Source organism: Euleptes europaea, chromosome 7 (genome assembly GCF_029931775.1).
Source record: "Euleptes europaea isolate rEulEur1 chromosome 7, rEulEur1.hap1, whole genome shotgun sequence".
NCBI lineage: Eukaryota > Metazoa > Chordata > Lepidosauria > Squamata > Sphaerodactylidae > Euleptes > Euleptes europaea.
In genome coordinates this window covers 93,071,911-93,093,022 of record NC_079318.1, presented here as the reverse complement: position 1 = coordinate 93,093,022, position 21,112 = coordinate 93,071,911, and the positions used below count along the sequence as shown (strand labels likewise).

The following is a 21,112-nucleotide window of genomic DNA, read 5'->3' as shown; positions in this document are numbered from 1 at the left end:
GTTTGTAGAGCATCTGCTTGGCATGCAGAAGGTCCCAGGTTCAATCCCCAGCTTCTCCAGTTAAAGGGACCAGGCAAGTAGGTGATGTGAAAGACCTCTGCCTGAGATCCTGGAGAGTTGCTGCCAGTCTTAATAGATACCGACCTTGATGGACTCAGGGTCTGATCCAGTATAGGGCAGCTTCATGTGTTCATGTGTTCATGATGCCCCCCTTTGGAGAGGGCTGTGGCTCAGTGGTAGAGCATCTGCTTGGCATGCAGAAGGTCCCCGGTTCCATCCCCGGCATCTCCAGTTAAAGGGACCAGGCAAGCAGGTGATGTGAAAGACCTCAGCCTGGGACCCTGGAGAGCCGCTGCCAGTCTGAGCAGACGATACTGACTTTGATGGACCAAAGGTCTGATCCAGTATAAGGCAGCTTCGTGTGTTCATGCACCATTTGGACGGACAGCATTTGGACGGACAAAGCAGGTGCTGTTGCTGCCTACAGAGGTCATAATTCCAGTGCCGGGAGGGGCTGGGCATCGGAACCTTGGCCAAAGCTCTTGCTGACTGATCTGCGGGGTACGCGTCCTTTTGTACTCTCCTTACGCAATTTCCCCCTGCAATCAATCAGCGCGTGTCAAAAGGAATAATTAGCAATTATCACCAGTCACAATCGAGTGGCGCCGGTATAAATGCTGCTGCCAGGGCCTGTTCTGCGGCACTGTCCACTCCCTCCCCGTACCCGCTCGGCAATGATTTACGCCCGCTGCTTCGCCAAGGCACAGGGCTGCCTCCGTCTTCGCAACCTCCTGGTTCGCCAGTGCCTAGCGGAACTCCTGGGGGACTTCGTGCTGATCGTGAGTTTCAGATGTCGAGGGGAGCCAAAGGTTCAGCAGTGGGCCGCATAAGGGAGGAGGGTCCAGAAGGCTAAGAAGGCAGAGGATGGGATGGAATCGAAGAGAGCACTGAGGATGGAATGGGGAGGGGCTGTGGCTCAGTGGTAGAGCATCTGCTTGGCGTGCAGAAGGCCCCAAGTTCAATCCCCAGCATCTCCAGTTAAAGGGGCTAGGCAAGTAGGTGATGGGGAAGACCCCTGCCTGAGACCCTGGAGAGCCATGGGGAGGGGCTGTGCCTCAGTGGGAGAGCATCTGCTTTGCTTGCAGAAGGTCCCAGGTTCGATCCCCGGCATCCCCAGTTAAAGGGACTAGGCAAGTAGCTGACATGAAAGACCTCTGCCTGAGACCCTGGAGAGCCGCTGCAGGTCAAAGTAGGTGATCTGGAATCCATCTCTCATAATACTAGAACGCGGGGTCATCTGCTGAAGCTGGAGGGTGAGAGATTCAAAACAGACAAAAGGAAGTATTTCTTCACACAACGCGTTGTTAACTTGTGGAACTCCCTGCCCCAGGACGTGGCGATGTCTGCCAACTTGGAAGGCCTTAAGACGAGAGTGGACATGTTCATGGAACAGAGGGGTATCCATGGCTACTAATCAAAGTGGATATTAGTCATGATGCATCCTTATTCTCTCCACGATCAGAGGAGCATGCCTATTATATTAGGTGCTTTGAAACACAGGCAGGATAATGCTGCTGCAGTCATCTTATTTGTGAGCTTCCTAGAGGCACCTGGTTGGCGGCTGTGTGAACAGACTGCTGGACCTGATGGACCTCGGCCTGATCCAGCACGGCCTTTCTTATGTTCTTATGGAGAATAGGGCTATCCATGGCTGCTAGTTAAAAATGGGTACTAGTCATAATGCATCCTTATTCTCTCCTGAATCAGAGGAGCATGCCTAATATATTAGGTGCTGTGGAACACAGGTAGGACAGTACTGCTGCAGTCATCTTGTTTTGGGCTTCCTAGAGGCACCTGGTTGGCCACTGTGTGAGCAGACTGCTGGACTTGATGGACCTCGGTCTGATCCAGCACGGCCTTTCTTATGTTCTTATGGAGGATAGGGCTCTTCATGGCTGCTAGTTAAAAATGGGTACTAATCATAATGCATCCTTATTCTCTCCAGAATCAGAGGAGCATGCCTAATATATTAGGTGCTGTGGAACACAGGTAGGACAATGCTGCTGCAGTCGTCTTGCTTGTGGGCTTCCTAGAGGTGCCTTGTTGGCCACTGCGTGAACAGACTGCTGGACTTGACGGGCCTCGGTCTGATCCAGCAGAGCTTTTCTTATGTTCTTATGAAGAGGCGGTGGACTGTGAGTTATGGGATGTTGACTGACAGGCGCCTGAGTGGTGAAGCACCTGTTTCTCTTGCAGAAGCTCCCTGATTTAATTCCCTGAGTCTCCAGTGACAGGATCTCACTGGGAAGACCCAAGACCTTGGAATGCCAACAACAGTCTCTGTAGGTAGTATTGAAGCAGTAGGTGGACTAGTGGTCTCAGCAAACGTAAGGCTATTTCCAGTGTTATTAGATAGGGCGTGTAGCTCACTGTTAGAGACCCGGCTTTGCCTGCAGAAGGTCCCTGGGTCAGTTCTTGGTGTCTCCATTTATTTATTTACTTGCATCGTTTATACCCCACCTTTCTCCAAGTGGAGACCCAAAGCAGCTTATTTCTAGGGGTGCCAGGTCCCCCCTAGCCACTGGTGGGGGTTGAGGGATAGGTTTACCAGCTCCAGGTTTGGAAACACCTGGAGATTGGACGATGGAGCCTGGGGAGGACAGGGACCTCAGTGGGGTACAACGCCATAGAGTCCACCCTCCAAAGCAGCTATTCTCTCCAGGGGAACTGATCCTCTGTAGCCTGGAGATGAGCTGTAATTCCAGGGGATCCCCAGGTCCCACCTGCAGGCCAGCATCCCTAACTTCCATCATTCTCCTCTCCTTAATTTAATCCTCACAACAACCCTGTGAGGTGGGCAAAGATGAGTGTGTGTGACCGCCCAAGGTCACCCAGCGAGCTTCCATGGCAGAGAGGGGATTCAAACTTGGCTCTCCCAGATCCTAGTCTGACACTTTAACCACTACCCCACACAGGCTCAAAGGTTGACAGTGCTCGGAACGATGCACCACCAGCGTGGTGTGGTGGTTAGGAGCGGTGGTTTGGAGCGGTGGACTCTGATCTGGAGAACCGGGTTTGATTCCCCACTTTTCCACATGAGCGGCGGAGGCTAATCTGGGGAACCGGGTTGGTTTCCCCACTCCTCCACACAAAGCCAGCTGGGTGACCTTGGGCTCGTCACAGCTCTCTCAGCCCCACCTAAATCACAGGGTGTCTGTTGTGGGGAGGGGAAGGGAAGGTGATTGTAAGCCGGTTTGATTCTCCCTTCAGTGGTACAGAAAGTCAGCATATAAAAACCAACTCTTCTTCTTCTAGGTCCGAATGGGATTGTCAAGAGGTCTGAAACCAAATGCCTCGTTCCTTCTTCTTCTTCTTCTTCTTCTTCTTCTTCTTCTTCTTCTTCTTCTTCTTCTTCTTCTTCTTCTTCTTCTTCTTCTTCTCCTCCTCCTCCTCCTCCTCCTCCTCCTCCTCCTCCTCCGACGCTGCAGGGTGCAAGTATCCCCACCCCTCCTGTTGGACTGTATGTCTTTTCAAAACAAGAGTGGGATTCCTTACTGTGACAAGTAAAGCTAGTCATCTTAGGAAATGGAGCGGATGGTTATTTCCATGCCCTCCCTGTCACGCTTTGGTGCACATGTTGAAACCTTGGTTGTGCCCGACCAACAGCAGAGCTTCAGTTTCAATCGCCCCTGACTCAAAGAAGCAAAGTTCAGTTCTCCTGTCTTGTGGAACGTTAAATAATCAGACGCCCGGGCCCTTGTTGGGAGGATGCTCAGAAGGGATTTTTTTCCCAGACGAGATCGCTCCCATCTGCCAACGTTTTGATATGTCGCCCCATCTGTTTTCAGAAACAAACCCTGCTGATTTCGGTGGGACTTACTTCCCACTAGACAGCTCATTACATTTGAAGCTGACCCCTCCTCTTCCAAGGAGCACAGACAAGTTCTCCCCTCCTCTGTAGGGTTGCCAATAGGCCGGGAGAAAAATGTCCTCTACTTTTAATAGAGGCTTAATGTGTGGAAATGGGAAGCTTTTTGTGGCATGGAGGTAAATAGTATCACTTAGCAAATAACATCCATTAAGTCTCCATTAAAGGAAAGAGGCATTTGGTTTCAGGCCTCTTGACAATCCCATTCGGACCTAGAAGAAGAAGAAGTGTAATGTCCTAATTACTTATAGCATTCAATCAAGTAATTCAAGACAGAGGTTAACAATTAAGCAGGTCTTTTATTGATCAATAAAAGAGCAGAGCGCACGTGGAAGAGACTCTTTTTAAAAGTCAGAGCTCTCCACCTAGAACAAAGAAAACAGCATATTTTATAGGTGGTTAAACAGACAGCCCTAATGATAATTACATCTAAGACTTGAGCCACTGACCACATAGAACGTATAAACAAGTATTTGCATATCCTATAAGAATCCTGTGAAGGCGTCACCTTAGCTGGTAATGAAGATCTGCATCTCTTTACATTCTAGGATGACATTAATGGTCTCATCAATCACTAGCCTGTTAGCTTGTTAGCGAGTTTGGCTGTACCAGTCAAGACACAGAGAAATACGGTAATGATCTCACTTGCAGCTGACTGCAAACAGTTGTGGGTCAATCTGACCCATTTCCTTACAGTAGGAAATGTCTCTTGACCAAAGAATACATGTTACCCATAATGCATAGTGATTCTAGACTTGTATATAAGAATATATATATGTATGTGTGTCTTATACTATGTGAATATGCATATACATAAAAGAATATATGTTTTCCCTTAAACTAAATTAATAAGGCACTACAGAAGAAGAGTTGGTTTTTATATGCCAACTTTCTCTACCACTGAAGGGAGAATCAAACTGGCTTACAATCACCTTCCCTTCCCCTCCCCACAACAGACACCCTGTGAGTTAGGCAGGGCTGAGAGAGCTGTGACTAGCCCAAGGTCACCCAGCTGGCTTCGTGTGTAGGAGCGGGGAAACCAACCCGGTTCACCAGATTAGTGCTCATGTGGAAGAGTGGGGGGAATCAAACCTGGTTCTCCAGATCAGAGTCCACCGCTCCAAGCCACCGCTCTTAACCACTACACCACGCTGGCTGTAATGGGCACATAGGGCTGCCCGCCTCCAGGTGGTGGCTGGAGATCTCCTGGGATTACAACAGATCTCCAGCCGATAGAGATCAGTTCCCCTGGAGAAAATGGCCACCTTGTCATTTGGACTCTATGGCATTGAAGTCCCTCCCCTCCCCAAACCCTGCCCTCCTCAGGCTCCGCTCCCAAAACTTCCCGCTGGTGGTGAAGAGGGACCTGGCAACCCTAATTACACCTCTGTTAAAGGTAACAGGACTTCCCCCCCCCTCCGGTCGATGGCAATCCTACTTCATCCATTTTATCCTCACAACAACCCTATGGTTGCCAAGTCTGTGTTGGGAAATTCCGCGTTCGATTCCCCACTCCTCCACATGAGCGGCGGAGGCTCATCTGGTGAATTGGATTTGTTTCCCCGCTCCTACACATGAAGACAGCTGGGTGACCTTGGGCTAGTCGCAGCTCTCTTAGAGCTGTCTCGGCCCCACCTACCTCACAGGGTGTCTGTGGTGGGGAGGGGAAGGGAAGGCGATTGTTAGCCGGTTTGATTCTGCCTTCAGTGGTAGAGAAAGCCGACATATAAAAAACCCCAACAACAACTCAACTCATTTCCCTCTCCCAGGTGATCACGCTCAGTGCGGCCGCTCAATCTGTCACCAGCGAGGGGACAAAGGGCGGCTATATGAGTTCAGCCCTGGCCAGCGGCATCGGCGTGATGGTTGCCATTCACGTTTCAGGTGGCGTCTCAGGTGAGATTGGGGAGAGAGTTGTTGTGACTCGGATCTGGAGCTGCTCTCTAACATCTGTGGCACTTTATCTCTTCCGATGCTCTTATCTCTCTCGGCCTTGGGCCCCTGTCATTACCCGTCCCGTGATCCAGCCACCTTGTGCCAGCTGTTCAAGTATAAATAATAGGGAGCATAAGGTACTAAGTATACGGAAGGTTTACAAATAGAAAGTAGTACCTACAGTGTATGTGTATATAACCATAACTAGCAATGATTTAATACAGTCTATAGCAGGGGTGAGGAACCTTTTTTTTCTGCCAAGGGCCATTTGGATATTTATAACATCATTCGCGGGCCATACAAAATTATCAGCTTAAAAATTAGCCTGCTGTATTTGGTCAAACATTTAGCCAAGAGGCACAACCGGAGACGGCTCCGAGTGTCTGCCACGTAGAGCGACTCGCTTTTGAGCTCTGCCGACCCCAGCTGGGCCCGAGAGATTCAGGCAGGGCAGCAAACACAAGACGGAGTGAGCGACAAGCCGCTTTGGGGCTTGTAGGCCAAGGAGCCCAGTCCAGTAATGCCCTGATCCAGCACTTTCCCACCCTACGAGTCTTTTGCAAGACTTAGAGGGGAAAGAACCAGAAGGGAGAGGGGGTACCGACCAAGCCCCAAGCAGGCAGCTGCCCAGATGACCCCCCCCAGTGTGGGCAAGCAAGCAGGCAGGCATCCAACCGGTGGCACACTCGCCCACCTGGTGGCACAGGATGGTCTGTTGCACCAGCCGGGCGTAGCTGTCTAGCGACACTCTGGAGTTGCTTCTGCTCTGCATGGTTGAGGCCAGATTCTACAACCGGCTCCTGCTACCTCTGCCTGCAGGGATGAAATGAGGACACACTGGCTAAAAACTCCCCCCCCCCGCGCATTCTGGCCCTGCCCCCTTTAGCCCCTCCATTGTTGCCACTTCTGCCCCCAGCCCTCTTGTAGTACGGAGGGAATAAGTTTCTCCACGGCCCGGGTGGGAAAGGGTTAACAGTTTCTGGGGCGGTCCTAGCAGCTCCATAGCTAATGACTCTTCTGCAAGGGGGAAAGAAGGTTCCTTTTCTTGGCAGAACAAACTCACATCCGCCTTGAATAGAGGCTATTCCTGTCTGCGGGAGGGGGCGAATCGTCAGTCTTAGATCCTTCTGAGCTAGAGATCTGCCAGGACCCATGAAGAGCCAGACCAAATGATTTCATGGGCCTTATACGGCCCGAGGGCCTGATGTTCCCCACCCCTGGTCTATAGGTTTCTTTGTTCAAGACTTTCTATTCCTTGGCTCCATCATCAACCAAAAGGGAGACTGCAGCCAAGAAATCAGAAGGAGATTGAGACTGGGAAGGGCATCCATGAAGGAGCTAGAAATGATTTTGAAGTGTAAGGATGTGTCACTAGCAACCAAGTTCAGGTTAATTCATGCCATTGTATTCCCTATAACTATGTATGGGTACGAAAGCTGGACAATGAAGAAAGCTGGTAGGAAGAAAGTAGATTCCTTTGAAAGGTGATGTTGGAGGAGAGTGTTATGGATACCCTGGACTGCCAAAAAAAACCCAAAAAATCCCACCAGTGGGTTATAGGTCAGTTCAAGCCTGAACTGACCCTAGAAGCTAAAATGACTAAACTGAAGCTGTCGTACTTTGGTCACATTATGAGAAGACAAGAGTCACTGGAAAAGACAATCATGCTAGGAATAGTAGAAGGCAGCAGGAAAAGAGGAAGCCCAAACGAGAGATGGATTGACTCTAGAAAGGAAGCCACGGCCCTCAGTTTGCAAGACCTGAGCAAGGTTGTTAAGGATAGGACTTTTGGAGGACATTGGTTTATAGGGTCGCCATGAGTCTGAAGCGACTTGATGGCATTTAACACACACACACACAAACACACACACAGGTTTCTAATACAAATCCAATGTTTACTAGTATACATTGTTCAAAAACTACTGCTGATCGTCACGGTTTAACAATTTCCAATGTCCAACATAGTTTGTGAATGTTCATGCATAGTGTTTCTATAAGTCAATTATACAACTTTTTGTTAATTACTCCAAACGATGTAAAATACAGCGTAAAGTCCAATGTCACATAAGTTCAACATGAAATGTTTCCTTTAACTGTTTGAAATTTCTCTACAAGTTGAAATATCATCAGGTGGCTAATTCATCAGGTAAAGTTCAGAAGACTTGCAGCTGTTCACAGCGACAGCTCTGGCCTGGGATATTCCAGGGAGCAGTGCCTGTGAGGGGAGATCTGGGGAAAGATCTCACTTAGAATCTGTGGTATACCCTACAGCAGGGCCCCCAACGTGGTGCCGCGGCGCCTGCCGACGCCTTTTCTGGCACCCGCCAAGTGTTTTTAGGAAGTGGATAGGGCAGGGAGGGCGTTTGACCGGCAAGGGTTTGAATGGCTATTGGAGATGTGATTGGCAGTGCAGATGTTTTAAAATGTTGCTTTGGCAGCAGCTGCCACCGCAGCACAAGAAACTTCACCGCATGACTGAAGTTAAGCTGTGGCAGCCCTTTTGTGGTGGCTGTGCCCACCGTGCCGTGCCAGAATCCCAAAGGGGACCCCAGGCTCACAAAGGTTGGGGACCCCTGACCTACAGTTTGCCCTCTGAAGCAGCCGTTTTCTTAAGAGGAACTGATCTCGGTACTCTGGAGATCACTTGCAATTCCAAGGAAACTCCAGGCACTCTGTACAGGCTGTCAACTCTGCATGTCACCCGTGACAAATAAATGCAGCCTCCATGTTCAGAGGCAGTATACCACTAGGTATTGAATGCTGGGAATAAATTGTGGGGAAAGCTATCCCCTTCAGGCTCGATAGCCAGTTTCCTCAGAGGTCTCTGGCTAGTCACTGGTGCACACGGACAGAGGGACTGTCGGTCAGATCCGGCAAGGATCTTCTTACATTGGTGTAGTGGTTAAGAGCGGTGGACTCTGGTGAACCGGCTTGGTTTCCCCACTCCTCCACATGCAGCCTGCTGGGTGACCTTGGGCTAGTCACAGCTCTCTCTGAACTCTCTCAGCCCCACCTACCTCACAAAGTGTCTGTTATGGGGAGAGGAGGGGAAGGAGACTGTAAGCCGGTTTGAGTCTTCTTCAAAGGTAGAGAAAACCGGGTATTAAAACCAACTCTTCTTTTTTTTCTTCTTCACCTTCTTCACTGCAGGTGTCTTGGCCATAAGCTTTCCTGATTTAAGATGCATCACAGAGAAGCTAAAAACAAAACAAAACCCTGACACCCTTCCCCAAATCTTCATCTGGCATAGGGTGGCAAACTGCCAGGTGGAGGCTGGAGATCTCCTGCTATTACAAGTGATCTCCAGGTGACAGAGATCAGTTCCCCTGGAGAAAATGGCCATTTTAGTAATTGGGCTCTATGGCATTGTGCCCCAATGCCCAAAAGTCCCTCCCCATCTCAAACCCTCCCCTCCTCATGCTCCACCTCCAAAATCTCCAAGTATTTCCCAACCCTGAGCTGACAAGCCTAGCCTGACATGCCCAGCCTTCACAGAACCAGTCCTAAAGATGGCACCGTACTTCTGGAAGATTCTCTAGCTCTGCTTGCAGATACTCCATGGGAAGAGGGAGTTCCCTAGTTGTAGGGCAGCTTCTACGCATGCTTCAATAAACAGACCAGCTGCGTTCAGGCCATGCTCAAGAAGTAGCCACTGGTCCTTTATGCACGGGAGTTTTACCTGACGTTCGTTGCTCGCTGGACCCACACTTTCCTGTTGGGAATCTCTGCACCAGCAGTCTCCAAGCTCAAATCAGGAAGCATTGGAGTCCCCGCCCCTTGAAATGCTGCTTTGTAATTGGCTGCAGTGCTTCCTGTGAAAGAAAAGTCTGCCCCCCCAAACCCAACTGCAGCATAAAAAAACATTTTTTAAAAAAACAGAACTCTCTAAAAGGAACGGGGTGGGGGTAGGGTTGCCAACCTCCAGGTACTAGCTGGAGATCTCCTGCTATTACAACTGATTTTCAGCTGATAGAGATCAGTTCACCTGGAGAAAATGCCTGCTTTGGTAATTGGACTCTATGGCATTGAAGTTCCCCCTCCCCAAACCCCGCCCTCCTCAGGCTCCGCCCCCAAAAACCCCCACCGGTGGCAGAGGGACCTGGCAACCCTAGGCGGGGGGGACCCACGCCTAGTTTCTAAAATCCTTTCTTCTGCTCAGAAAGAACTCCCAGGAAGCAGGGAGGGAGGGCATCTTGGGCATCTTCTGGACTAGGAGTAGGGGTCACTGGGGGTGTGGGGAGGGGGGTAGTTGTGAATTTCCTGCATTGTGCAGGGGGCTGGACTAGATGGTCCCTTCCAACTGTACAATTCTATTATTCTATTCTATGAAGCAGGAAGCATTTGAATCCCCGCCCCTTGACATGCTGCTTTGTAATTGGTTGTAGTGCTTTCGGTGAGCGAAACATCACTCCCCTAAGCTTCCGTGTCCCACACTTTGCCTTATGCATGCTTATTTCACCCGGGATGATCTCAGGAGAGATTGAAGAATCGGGTTGATAGAGGACCGGGAAGTCCCGGGATTTGTGAGGGCCGGCAGCGAGGTCATCTCTAATGGACGGAAAACTCAGGCATAACTCCAAGGAACGACCCAGACAGACCTGGGGTGAACGTGAGTGAAAGTACCCATGCATAAATGACCAGTGTCCCTTCTGGTCGGTGCCAGTGTCCCGCAATGCTGGGAAGCGGCCTGGAGCCCCCTTGGATGAGCGAAGGACCCGTTCACCCGGCATAATTCACTTTCTATCAAGCTCTCTTGTCATTCAGATGAGCAGCGTGAAGGATTAAAACAAACTACTCCCTCACAGGAGCAGCTAAGGGCCTGCTGCCTCTGCATGACTCATCGTTCTGGTATTGTCTCCCTCCTTCCACCTTCTGCCAATCTCTGGATCCTTCAGTCCCTCCCAAAGAACAAATCCGGCATACTTGCTTGCTTCCAAAGAGGAGTCCCACTGTCTCTCTGCATGAGTCATTGCTCAGGGCATGCCCCCGTTTACATCAGGATGCACACTCAGGATGTCTCTGACGAAGAGAGCTTTGACCTTTGAAAGCGTATGTGTGTGTATAAAGTGCCATCAAGTCGCAGCCGGCAAAAGAGTTTCCGTCTAGACATTAGGAAGAATTTTCTAACAGTTAGAGCGGTTCCTCAGTGCAACAGGCTTCCTCGGGAGGTGGTGAGCTCTCCTTCCCTGGAGGTTTTTAAGCAGAGGCTAGATGGCCATCTGTCAGCAATGCTGATTCTGTGACCTTAAGCAGATGATAAGAGGGAGGGCATCTTAGCCATCTTCTGGGCATGGAGCAGGGGTCACTGGGGGCGGGGGAGGTAGCTGTGAATTTCCTGCATTGTGCAGGGGGTTGGACTAGATGACCCTGGTGGTCCCTTCCAACTCTATGATTCTATGACTTATGGCGATGCCAGCAAGGGGCTTTCAAGACAAGTGAGAAGCCGAGGTGGTTTGCCACTGCCTTCCTCTTCAGAGTCTTCCTTGGAGGTCTCTCTTCCAAGTCCTGACCCTACATAGCTTCCAAGATCTTACAAGATCGGGCTATACCATGCTGCCTTCCCTCCCCTTGAAAGCTTATGCCCCCTCCCAAATGTTGTTGGTTTCTAAGAGACAACAGGGCTCAAATCTAACACTCAGAACATTTGCTGATGCAGTAGGGTTGCCAACCTCCAGGTACTAGCTGGAGATCTCCTGCTGTTACAACTGATCTCCAGCTGATAGAGATCAGTTCACCTGGAGAAAATGGCTGCTTTGGCAATTGGACTCTATGGCATTGAAGGCCCTCCCCTCCCCAAACCCCACCCTCCTCAGGCTCCGCTGCAAAAAAAAACCCCACTGGTAGCGAAGAGGGACCTGGCAACCCTATCATGCAGAGATATAAGGGCCACTTGTCCAAGGGCAAATAACTCATTTCCTGTTTTCATACTTCTGAAAGAAACCTTGTGAGGCGTAAGAGTGAAATGTGTCTCAAATTTAAGTTGGTGTTGAGTAACCCAGAGACACCGGCCTTGAATCATGTTTGGGTTGTTGATTGCAAGCACCCTATGAATGATTAAAAATAGTTTTTGGGTGAGGGATTGAGTTCTAAATGCTCGTAATGTGGCGCATGCATGTTTTTGCAATGCTGCTTGGGAACTGTAGTGTCAAGGCGCACGTGGTCTAAGCCACTGCCTGCCGCTTCCACAAAGAGAGCTAGGCTGCAGACGGAGCAATCTCTTTTGGAATAAATTTTTAATTTTCAACACAACATAGAACAAACAAGCAAAAAGAGAGAGAGAAAAACACATTATACATAAACAGTAGTTAATACCTACGACAAGACAATCGTCCACTAATATTTGGAGCAGATCTAAATCATTCTATACCTTCTTACTTATTCTAATAAATCATTTATAAATCTAGAAAGAAATAAGCCTTAGAAAGGGAGGAGAAGACCTGAGCACAATCTCATCCCTTCCCACAAGATATATAGATTACAATGCTTAATTATTATTGTAAAATACTAATGTTATATACTGAAGCTTTTAATCAACGTATAGAATAACCACTTAGTAGTACGTGAACATTGTTATACAAATCTAGTGTTATATATTTTAACCTGTCAGCATAGTATAATATGTGTTATCATATATTACATATATTGTATAGTTCTAAACGATTATGTCTGATCTATAAATCTAAGATAGTGATTCCAAAGAGCCTATTCCCGTTAATCCATGTATATTAAGATGCATAACTTGTTTTGCCCCTCAATAACATCACATTTTAGTAGCTCTAAACCCACACTATTTTATTCTGCTATAGGTAAAGGTAAAGGTCCCCTGTGCAAGCACTGGGTCATTCCTGACCCATGGGGTGACGTCACATCCTGACGTTTTCTAGGCAGACTTTGTTTGTGGGGTGGTTTGCCAGTGCCTTCCCCAGTCATCTTCCCTTTACCCCCAGCAAGCTGGGTCCTCATTTTACCGACCTCGGAAGGATGGAAGGCTGAGTCAACCTTGAGCCGGCTTCCATTGGGATTGAACTCAGGTCGTGAGCACAGTTTGGACTGCAGCACTCTGCGCCACGGGGCTCTTGTTTTATTCTGCTACATAGTCATAATTAGGGTCACCAACCTCCAGGTAATAGCTGGAGATCTCCTTCTATTGCAACTGATCTCTAGATGACAGAGACCCGTTCACCTGGAGAAAATGGCCACTTTGGCAATTGGAGTCTATGGCATTGAAGTCCCTCCCCTCCCCAAACCCCTCCCTCCCTAGGCTCCGCCCCAAAAACCTCCCGCTGGTGGCAAAGAGGGACCTGGCAACCCCAGTCAAAACACAATTTCCAGTTCTTTTGAAATTCTCCCATGACATTTGTCAGCTTGGCCACGGGTGCTTCCTCGCTTAACTTCTTGTCTCCCCCTTCTTTTTTCTCTCCTGCAGGAGGGCACCTGAACCCCGCTTTCTCCCTTGCCATGTGTCTGCTGAACCAGTGTCCGTGGTGGAAACTGCCCATTTTCTCCGCCTTTCAAATCCTGGGGGCCTTTCTGGGCTCGGCCACCGTCTACGCTCTATACTATGGTAATCGAGGCCGGGCGAAGATCAAACCCACTCCCTCGGGGGCTCTGGATGAATTAGTCCCAAATGGCTGCTACACCCCCTCTTTGTTCTGTTCTCGCAGTGACGAATGCAGGTTATTTATTTAGAAAACTTTATAGCCCACATTTCCATAGCAGATGGGGTAGCCGTGTTCTTCTGTCGCGGCAAAACGAAACCGGAGTCCCATGGCATTTCGGAGACGAACGGCATTTATTCCAGCACAGGTTTTTGTGAGTCAGAGCTTGCTTCTGCAGATTTATGAAGTGAAGACACATACGTATGGAGCTGCCTTACGCTGAAAGGCCGTGGCTCAGTGGTAGAGCCTCTGCTTGGCATGCAGAAGATTCCAGGTTCAATCCCCAGCATCTCCAGTTAAAGGGACTAGGCAAGTAGGTGATGGGAAAGACCTCAGCCCGGGACCCTGGAGAGCTGCCGCCGGTCTGAGTAGACAATATTGACTTTGATGGACTAAGGGTCTGATTCAGTATAAGGCAGCTTCATGTGTTCATGTGAGTCATAAGAACATAATAACATAAGAAAGGCCACGCTGGATCAGACCAAGGCCCATCAAGTCACACAGTGGCCAACCAGGTGCCTCTAGGAAGCCCACAAACAAGATGACTGCAGCCGCATTGTCCTGCCTGTGTTCCACAGCACCTAATATATTAGGCATGCTCATAGGAACATAAGAAAGGCCGTGCTGGATCAGACCGAGGCCCATCAAGACCAGCAGTCTGTTCACACAGTGGCCAACCAGGGGCCTCTAGGGAGCCCACAAGCAAGAAGGCTGCAGCAGCATTTATCCTGCCTGTGTTCCACGGCACCCAATATAATAGGCCTGCTCCAAGTGGGGCCTGGAGATCTTCCGGAATTACAATTGATCTCCAGTCTACAGTTCTCCTAGAGAAAATGGCTGCTTTGGAGGGTGGAATCTCTTATTTATTGTACAAAATTTTTATCCCACTTTCTGTCCTCACAGGGGGCCATCAGGGCAGCTAACAATTTAACAATTGTTTGTGGGCTTCCTAGAGGCACCTGGTTGGCCACTGTGTGAACAGACTGCTGGACTTGATGGGCCTTGGTCTGATCCAGCAGGGCCTTTCTTATGTTCTTAAAACATACATAATAAGATCACATTGTAAAACCATTAAAATCAACCCTCCAACACACATCATTAATATAATTTAAAAACCAGAGTTAAAATACATCTTTTGCCATCAAGCCCCAGTAGACTTATGGTGACCCCATAGGATTTTCGAAGCAAGAGACATTTGATGGTGGTTTCCCATGGCCTGCCTCCGTGTCACGCCCCTGGTATTCCTTGGAGGTCTCCCATCCAAATACTTGCCAGGGTGGAGGCTGAGAGTATGTGACTGGCCCAAGGTCACCCAGCAAGTTTCCACCGCAGAGCGGGGATTCGAACCTGGGTTTCCCAGATCCCAGTCCGACACCTTAACTACCATACCACACTGGCTCTAATGTTAAAATACTTGCAAAACATTAAAACATTGTTAGGAAGGAGGGATCATTGAGGGAATCCCGAACAAAACCAAAACCCCCCAGTATTCCTTGGTGGTCTCCCATCCAATTACTGACCAGGGCCAACCCTGCTTAGCTTCTGAGATCTGCAGAGATCAGCCTAGTCTGAGCTATCTAGCCTCTGCTTCAAAACCTCCAAAGAAGGAGAGCCCTCCACCTCCTTCTGTTCTGAGGAACCGCTCTGTCAGAAAGATCTTCCTAATATATTGTCGAAGGCTTTCACGGTCAGAGTTCATTGGTTCTTGTAGGTTATCCGGGCTGTGTGACCGTGGTCTTGGTATTTTCTTTCCGGACGTTTCGCCAGCAGCTGTGGCAGGCATCTTCAGAGGAGAGACACTGAAGGACAGTGTCTGTCCTTCAGTGTCTCTCCTCTGAAGATGCCTGCCACAGCTGCTGGCAAAACGTCAGGAAAGAAAATACCAAGACCACGGTTACACAGCCCGGATAACCTACAAGAACCAATGATCTTCCTAATGTTTAGCCAAAAACTCTTTTGATTTGATTTCAAGCCGTTGGTATGATTTGAGTTCTGGTGAGGGTGGAGGACAGAGCGTTTGTCTGGGAGGATTGAATCAGACACGGGCGGTTATTCATCCTTTGCTTTCTGTGTTACTAGTCCTCGTGATCACCTGCTTTTCTTCCCACAGATGCCATCCACCACTATACCAATGGGACCCTGACAGTCACGGGCCCCCGGGAAACTGCTTCCATCTTTGCCACTTACCCTGCTCCCTACCTGTCCCTACGCAACGGCTTCTTGGATCAGGTAGGGCTGGCCATTCCCAGAAATCCTGACACCCCCAGGAGTAGGGTTGCCAACCTCCAGGTGGTGGCTGGAGATCTCCTGCTATTACAACTGACCTCCTACCGATAGAGATCAGTTCCCCTGGAGAAAAAGGCCGCTTTGGCCATTGGACTCTATGGCATTGAAGGCCCTCCCCTCCCCAAACCCCGCCCTCCTCAGGCCCCGCCCCCAAAACCTCCAGGTATTTTCCAACCCAGAGCTCGCAGCCCTACTCAGGAGAGAATTCCATGGATCCATTATGCCTAGTATAGACCTCTCCTCTTCCATGAATTTGAAGCCGGTAGCCCATAATCACACCTTGTGGCAGGGAGTTCTTCAAGTGAATTATCACACCCCGTAAAGAAGTTGTTTCCCTGGCTGGCCACTGTGTAAACAGATTGCTGACCTTGATGGGCCTTGGTCTGATCCAGCAGGGGCTTTCCTATGTTCTTAAGCCCTGGGCCCAGGCCCTGCTGTGCATCCTTATATATTATAAGACCATGCATTAGGGTTGCCAGGTCCCTCTTCGCCACCGGCAGGAGGTTTTGGGGGCGGGGCCTGAGGAGGGCGGGGTTTGGGGAGGGGAGGGCCTTCAATGCCATAGAGTCCAATTGCCAAAGCGGCCCTTTTCTCCAGGGGAACTGATCTCCATCGGCTGGAGATCAGTTGTAATAGCAGGCCATCTCCAGTTAGTACCTGGAGGCTGGCAACCTTACCATATGTGTGTGTGTGATGCTTTCTTTGCTGACCTGCCTCTTTTGCCTCGACAGATGCTAGGGACCGGGATGCTGATCATGTGCATTCTAGGGATCACTGATTCCCGAAACAAGAGCATCCCCAAAGGGCTGGAGCCAGTGGGCGTGGGGCTGCTGGTCCTCTCCCTCAGCCTGGCCATGGGCGCCAACTGCAGCTGTGCCATCAACCCCGCCAGGGATTTGGGTCCCCGGCTCTTTACCTATGTGGCTGGATGGGGCCTCCAGGTTTTCAGGTGAGTCCACAAACTGGGGGAGAGGGGGAGGAGGAGGAGAGTGTTTGTTCCCAGGGGGTTTCCTCCCTTCTGTAAACATTTAAGTCACTTGAGTATTCCAACCACTGGGGGGACCCCCCCCACTGAATAGGGACATAGGATTTTTATCTCGCTATGGCTAGATTCGAGAGAGCCAGTGTGGTGTAGTGGTTAAGGCAGGGGTGGGGAACCTTTTTTCCAGAAAGGGCCATTTGGATATTTATAACATCATTCGCAGGCCATAAGTTTTAAGTTTTATCAACTTAAAAATTAGCTGACCAAGTCCCAAGCAGGCAGCTGCCCCAGATGACACCCCCTCCCTGCGTGGGCAAGCAGGCAGGCATCCAACCAGTGGCGCACTCGCCCAACTGGTGGCACAATTGGTGTGTTGCACCAGCCGGGCGTAGCCATCCAGCCGCACGCCGGAGTTGCTCCTGCTCCGCATGGTCGGGGCTGGATTCTACAGCCAGCTCCTGCTACCTCCGCCTGCAGGGATGAAATGAGGACACACTGGCTAAGAACTCCCCACCCCCACATGCATTCTGGCCCTGCCTCCATTGTCGCCACTTCCGCCCCCAGCCCTCTTGTAGTACAGAGGGAATACGTTTCTCCACGGCCCGGGTGGGAAAGGGTTAACACAGTTTCTTGGGCAGTCCTAGCAGCTCCATAGCTAACGACTCTTCTGCAAGGTGGGGGAAGGTTCCTTTACTTGGCAAAACAAACTCACATCTGCCTTGAATAGAGGCAACTCCTGTCTGCGGGATGGGGCGGATCACCAGTCTTAGATCCTTCTGAGCTAGAGATCTGCCAGGACCCACAAAGGGCCAGACCAAATTATTTTGCGGGCCTTAAATGGCCCCCTGGCCTGACGTTCCCCAACCCTAAGTTAAGGTGTCAGACTAGGGAAACCCAAGTTTGAATTCCCACTCTGCCATGGAAACATGCTGGGTGACCTTGGGCCATTCTACGGTTGCCAGGTCCTTCTTCTCCACCTGCAGGAGGTTTTTTGGGTGGAGCTTGAGGAGGGCAGGGTTTGGGGAGGGGCTTCAATGCGATAAAGTCCAATTGCCAAAGCGACCATTTTCTCCAGGGGAACTGATCTCTGTCGGCTGGAGATCAGTTGTAATAGCAGGAGATCTCCAGCTAGTACCTGGAGGTTGGCAACCGTAGGCCAGTCACACACTCTCAGCCTCGACCCTGGCAAGTATTTGGATGGAAGACCTCCAAGGAATACCAGGGGTGTGAGGCGGAGGCGGGCAATGAGAGTCTCTTGCCCTGAAAACCCAGGGTCGCCATAAGTCAGCTGTGACTTGACAGCAAAGCAAGCAAGCAAAGCAAGCAAGAAACAAAGCAAGCAAGCAAGGAAAGGAAAAGGAAAGGATAGGAAAGGAAAGAGAAGGGAGGGGGAAGGGGAAGGGGAAGGGGAAAAGAAAGAAAGAAAGAAAGAAAGAAAGAAAGAAAGAAAGAAAGAAAGAAAGAAAGAAAGAAAGAAGGAAAGAAGGAAAGAAGGAAAGAAGGAAAGAAGGAAAGAAGGAAAGAAGGAAAGGAAACTAGATTTGAGTCCAGTAGCACCTTAGATACCAACAAGATTTTCGGGGTATAAGCTTTTGAGAGTCAAAGCTCCCTTTGTCAGATGCTGAAGGGATCTAACAGTCAGCCTTTCGAGCATTAGCAGAAAGGAGGCCCCTAATCTGAATTTGCAAACAAAGGGAGCTTTGACTCTCAAAAGCTCAAACCTTGAAAATCTGGTCAGTCTTTAAGGTGCTACCGGACTCGAATTTAGCTGTTCTACTGAAGATCGAGACAGCTACCTTCTGAAATTATCTCACCACGGATGCTCAGTGCAGATCTCATTCTGGTGCTGGAAAGTGCCTTCAAGTCACAGCCGACTTATAGTGACTCCATAGGGTTTTCAAAGCAAGATACAAACAGTGCCTGCCTCTGTACAGCAACCCTGGACTTCTTTGGTGGTCTCCCATCCAAGTACAAACCAGTACTTGTGCAGGAAGCTGCCTGCTGTGCCTCTGAATCAGTCCCTGCTCAGAACTTATCCCCTTCCAATCAGCCTCAGCTGGGAACAGCTAATTCTGTGGCATTTCTGTGTCTGGTGTGATCTCATCATCCCGTCATTGGCCGAATTGGCCTCCGTGAGGCGTGGGTGATTCAGTTGGATCATCCAATGACCCCTGATGTAGAAATGCCACAGAATCCTGGGAGGAGGCTGCCTGTTGGGCTTCTGAATGAGTCACTGCTCTGCTCTCCTTTCAACCAGGGGGCATTGACTCAAGCAGAAAATACAGGGACAGTTTCCTCCGATGCCTGGTCATCCTTACTTTTATGCACACGCTGAGGCCATTTATGCAGGGTCATTTTTGAAGCTCGCTCAAAGCTCTTTTTTAAATGCGACCTTTAAAATGACTATTCACGGTCCCTATGCAAAAGGAGAAGTTCCACCTCCACCCCCAATCGCCTGCTCCTTGTTTGCATAGCCATCGCCGGTTGCATTTCTAATGCGCAGCTATGATTTTGCATGTTTCCTTGAGGGGATTCTTCGCGGCGGGGGCAGAGCAAACACAAAAGGTGGCGTTAAAGGGTCTCTTAAGTAATGCGAAGCAGGTATGCGCCAGCTTCACAGTCACTTTCCAAATGAGGGTTCACCGTGAAAAACTCAAAAAAAATATGCGGGGCAATTCAGTCTGGAACGCGCTGATAATTACCAAGCATAAATAGCCTCTGAAAGTCAAACTTGCGAGCATTAGAGCCTCCACTCTGAACTTGCAAACAATTGTCTCAGCTATCAGAAATCTGGGAATTGCTGTTTTTGCATATTCCAGGGCTAAATCAAATCAATCGCAGCTTATCTGAATCTGAAGCACTTAAAAGCCTCTTGGCATGGCACAGGATAACTTTGCTGGCCTTCATTCTCATTTCATCTTGTTTTTCCAGAGCCGGAAACTATTGGTGGTGGGTTCCGATCGTGGCGCCGATGGTAGGCTCGGCCGCCGGCACGACCGTCTACCAGCTCTGCGTGGCGTTCCACCACCCTCCAGATGAGGACGAGGCATTCCCCACCCCTGCCCCAGAGAAGGCCCGCCTGGGGACGGAGAAAGACGTGGACCTTCCGATTTACATGGTGAACAAGTATGTGGACACGTGGATGGAAGGGAACTCTGTGGTCGCCCCAGCCACGGAGCACGACAAAAGAGAAGCGGCACCGTCACCCTAAAGTCCGAGAAGTGATGGAAATCCTTCCCCACAGTCCTTCCGTCTCATATATCGGGTTGGATCTGGCCAGCTTTTTCAATTAATCTCGCTCAATTCCCCTACAGCCCTTCGTTCCACGTGGTTTTTGTATTCGCAGCTCCCATCAGTCTCAGCATAGCTTGTTTCGGTAGTCAAAGGGAGACATAAGAACATAAGAAAAGCCCTGCTGGAGCAGACCAAGGCCCATCAAGTCCAGCAGTCTGTTCACACAGTGGCCAACCAGGTGCCTCCAGGAAGCCCACAAACAAGACGACTGCAGCAGCACCATCCTGCCTGTGTTCCACAGCACCTCATATAACAGGCATGCTCCTCTGATCCTGGAGAGAATGGGTATGCATCATGACTAGTATCCATTTTGATTAGAAGCCATGGATAGTCCTCTCCTCCATGAACATGTCCACTATCCTCTTCAAGCCTTCCAGGTTGGCAGCCATCACCACATCCTGGGGCAGGGAGTTCCACAACTTGTGTTGAGGAAAGGGGTCACTGCCTCCCATCCCCTGCATGGAAAACTGAGGATTTCCCACCCACCCCGTCTGAAAATAAAAAATCGTTGTGATTGTAAGTAACGGCAAGGGAATGTTGACAGCGGCAGAACAGGTGGGAACCCAACGGTCATGCTTGCAGGGCCTCTGCATGCCAAGTACGCATCACCAACTGAATACCTGCCCAGTGCAAAAGGCAAGGATCCTGGCCTGTAGCGTCAATAAAGGTGGCAACCCTCATTTCTGGGCTGAACCCATCACATTCCAGGGTGGGGTAAAACTTGCCATTCTGCCTGGCCACGTGATATGACTGGGATTTCTCTGGAAGTCACGCCCAAGCTGGTACAAATGGTAAGGGTCTCCTGACAGAGATGCCAGAAAAGGAAGGCTGGCGTGTACTTCGGTTTGGTTCATTGGCCTTTGAAACATGCAACATTTCTGTTATGCACAGTCACTCCGGCTGGGTTCTAGACGGGCCACGTGTAGTCACAGAACCATAGAATCTGCGCATGGTTCACTCTTGTTTTCCTTTCATCGCCAAAAATCTTTGCCTGACATTCCCTTTGCATACTGGTCATTCTGGCATCCC

At 49.8% G+C, this 21,112-nt stretch overlaps 1 protein-coding gene across 1 annotated transcript; it reads left to right on the top strand.

Moving 5' to 3' along the window:
• Nucleotides 1–734: 734 nt before the first annotated feature.
• On the top strand, nucleotides 735–20,000 carry AQP10 (aquaporin 10). The gene is made up of 6 exons (XM_056853506.1): nucleotides 735–839; nucleotides 5,698–5,824; nucleotides 13,290–13,427; nucleotides 15,632–15,750; nucleotides 16,539–16,756; nucleotides 19,721–20,000. The coding sequence occupies exons 1-6, from the start codon at nucleotides 735–737 to the stop codon at nucleotides 19,998–20,000; spliced, it is 987 nt and encodes a 328-aa protein (XP_056709484.1).
• Nucleotides 20,001–21,112: the final 1,112 nt, after the last annotated feature.

Bases quoted from the DNA above. Each gene is read 5' to 3' on its own strand.
- AQP10 (XM_056853506.1), top strand. From the start codon at position 735: ATGATTTACGCCCGCTGCTTCGCCAAGGCACAGGGCTGCCTCCGTCTT. The intron at 15,751-16,538 runs GTAGGGCTGGCC...TTGCCTCGACAG, and splicing joins GCAACGGCTTCTTGGATCAG to ATGCTAGGGACCGGGATGCT. The intron at 16,757-19,720 runs GTGAGTCCACAA...TTGTTTTTCCAG, and splicing joins TGGGGCCTCCAGGTTTTCAG to AGCCGGAAACTATTGGTGGT.